Here is a 2611-nt window from a genome sequence, read left to right on the forward strand (position 1 = left end):
GAGGAACAGGAAGGCTGAGTACGTTTCATAGGGATAGTGGCATCTTTCAAAAAGAGCCCCGTGTCCTCCATTCAGGTGGTTTTCAGACAATGGAACTTGGGCCTGAGAATACTGAAAGCTATCAGTTTTTAAAACATTGTCTGCAGAGATTCACTGCCTTGAGGAGATTTTCTCTGAACTTTTGTTTCCTCGTGGGTGAGACCTATGGGCTGTTTGCCAGCCCTTCTGATGAGTGAGGTTTACAATCACTAATGTCTTTCTTTGGACACTGGACATTTGGATGTTAGTTGTGTAGTCTTGTGCAGCACAATTTCCTCCCTAAGTTATCAGCATTAAAGTCAGTAGTGATACAGCCCAGATGAGTTTCACTCTTTGACTTTATTGGCTAACTTCAGTGGGGAAAAATGTGGTGAGTGGAAGTATGTAAACACAGCAAGGTGGTTAAGCATACATTTCAGTTATAGGAATTGTTGTTTGGAATTAAGAGAGTTTCTGCCCTTTAATGCCAAGGCAGGGGTAATATCACATCTAGTTCACTGCAACTGCAGACATCCAGATTATTTTATTGTGACATGAAAAACCTGGTGATGTCTGAGAAATTGCTAAGCCTGCACACTGTCCCTCTTTTTCCTCTTTATGGATCCTGTGGGACCATTCTGTCCTGCAAGAACTGGATCCTCCATTCTCTCAGTGTTGCTGTGACTCATCCTGCTCAAGCTGCGGAGATTCAAGTGGAAGAATAAAGTTTCTCAAAATGATGAACAACAGAGGAAAAGTAAAATCAGAACAATCCCAGAGGGTTCACCTTCCTAAAATAATACGTATTAACTAATGTATGTTTCCTCGCTTACCTTATACCTGTGTTTCATTCCCTTGCATTAGTGAGGTAATTAATTTCACAGGAGAGATGAAAGGAGCCAAAGAGATGACAGCAGGCATGTGTGAGAAAGGAGTCAAGTGTAGGTCTGCGATGGTGGGCAGCTGAAAAGTGTTTTTGACATGCATTTCGTGAATGTGAAGAAAGCGTCAAGAAGTGCACACAAAGGAGCTGAAGGTGTGTTGTGTTTTCTGCTGTCTCAAGCAGGATTGTATGCTGGGTATCTTCTGATAGATTATACACGGGGAGAGTGATGTTGAGAGCGGTGTAACACGTCTGATCTTCTCGCATAGCTTTGGTCATTTACAGTGAGGGGTTAAACTGAATTCCCTAAGAAATAAATGTTTCCTGCTTTGCTGGGAAATATATATATATATATATATGTACGTGTATACTATTTTTTAGACTTAAGGTTTCTTAGGGGAAATGCTGTATCCAGGGGCTGTTTCATGAGCTGGGAACACTGTTCTAAACCTCTGGGGCAAATGTTTTCATTGAATTGTCGAAAGAGCCTGAGATTGGCAACACCACCCTGCCCCTGGCTAATGAGCCTTCCCCGAGAGAATATCAAGTGCAATTACCTTTCAGGGAATAACAACATTCCAAAGAACCATGGACCCTACAGAGAAAAACGAAACATACATTTGTAGGTAGAAACAGCTATGAATCAGCATTAATTATCCAATAGAGAGAGAAGGGTTGCAATAAGTCTCAGTTCCTGACTTACACCATAGATCACAGCAAATGTGAGCTACTTATAGAAAATATATAGAGAGAGAGAAAGTTCAACCTACCCCAGCCCCCACCCCCGACACGCACACTTTGACTTGGTCCGGAGCTGCACTCCTGGAGTGAGCGTCCCGACCTCCGCTTCTGAGATGGCTGCAGGAGGCGAAGAGGGCTGCTGCTGGCGAGGGAACCCCGGACGGCAGCGGGACAGTTAATGTAGCGCGAAGGCTCATTCGGGGTTTCCCACGTGCAGACGTGGCCGAGGCCGCCGGCCGTCCCATAGCAGCTCTGCTTCAGAGCCGGGAGGACCTCGTCCCCCCACGGCTTCGTGTCCAGCAGATGTAGAAAGGAGGAGAGTCCCAGGCGATTAGGTTTTATTACGCACATTCCTAGGAAGGAGGAGGGGGGTGGGAAAGGAGGACACCATATATTTTGGGTTGAGCGATTGGAAAAACATGTGAAATTCAAGGGACTTCTGGATGTCGCCGCGGCTCCCTGAGCGTGTCCGCTCGCGCTAAGCCTCCCGTCGAGGCGCGGCTCTCCGTTGCCCGCTTCATCCCGAGGAGCCTCCCCAGGGAACCGGGAAACCCCGCCGCAAACTCTTCGGACGTGAAAAAGCCGCGGAGAAGGACCGGCTGCTTTGCTGAAACAAGGCACACATATATTGAGTTTGTCAGGGATCATAAAATGTGAATTGATTATTCAAACAGCCATTGATTATAAAAGAATGCTTACTGCAGCAATGGGAAAGGTTAAAAGGAAATTGACCCTCCGCGTACGTGACATAAAGTCATTACGTAAATGAGATATTCATACAGGGTATAATCAAGGTCACGCTAATTTTATTTGCGGTATTCCACTCAAATCTCGGGCTTCGTTTGGAGGCAGCGAATTGTCCCCGAGGGACCTAAAACACCAGGTAGACCGCAGGTGCCTCTAAAATATATATACACCCACGTCAATACAACCCGAGGAAGGCTGCGCGTTACCGCGGGGACCCGCGGG

At 46.4% G+C, this 2611-nt stretch overlaps 1 protein-coding gene across 1 annotated transcript; it reads right to left on the reverse strand.

The window, feature by feature from the left end:
* Positions 1–359: 359 nt before the first annotated feature.
* On the reverse strand, positions 360–2583 carry LOC104911156. Its single transcript, XM_010711592.3, has 3 exons — positions 1697–2583; positions 1459–1496; positions 360–717 (listed from the first exon to the last, which is right to left on the reverse strand). The coding sequence occupies exons 1-3, from the start codon at positions 2288–2290 to the stop codon at positions 603–605; spliced, it is 747 nt and encodes a 248-aa protein (XP_010709894.1). The 5' UTR covers positions 2291–2583; the 3' UTR covers positions 360–602.
* Positions 2584–2611: the final 28 nt, after the last annotated feature.

This window comes from Meleagris gallopavo, chromosome 5, assembly GCF_000146605.3.
Source record: "Meleagris gallopavo isolate NT-WF06-2002-E0010 breed Aviagen turkey brand Nicholas breeding stock chromosome 5, Turkey_5.1, whole genome shotgun sequence".
NCBI classification, from domain to species: domain Eukaryota; kingdom Metazoa; phylum Chordata; class Aves; order Galliformes; family Phasianidae; genus Meleagris; species Meleagris gallopavo.

Excerpts from the sequence above, each read along its gene's own strand:
- LOC104911156 (XM_010711592.3), bottom strand. The coding sequence starts at position 2,290 with ATGATCCCTGACAAACTCAATATATGTGTGCCTTGTTTCAGCAAAGCA. Across the intron at positions 1,497-1,696 it reads GCTCCGGACCAAGTCAAAGT|GGTCCATGGTTCTTTGGAAT; the intron begins GTGCGTGTCGGG and ends TTTTCTCTGTAG. Across the intron at positions 718-1,458 it reads ATGTTGTTATTCCCTGAAAG|CTTGAGCAGGATGAGTCACA; the intron begins GTAATTGCACTT and ends GAATCTCCGCAG.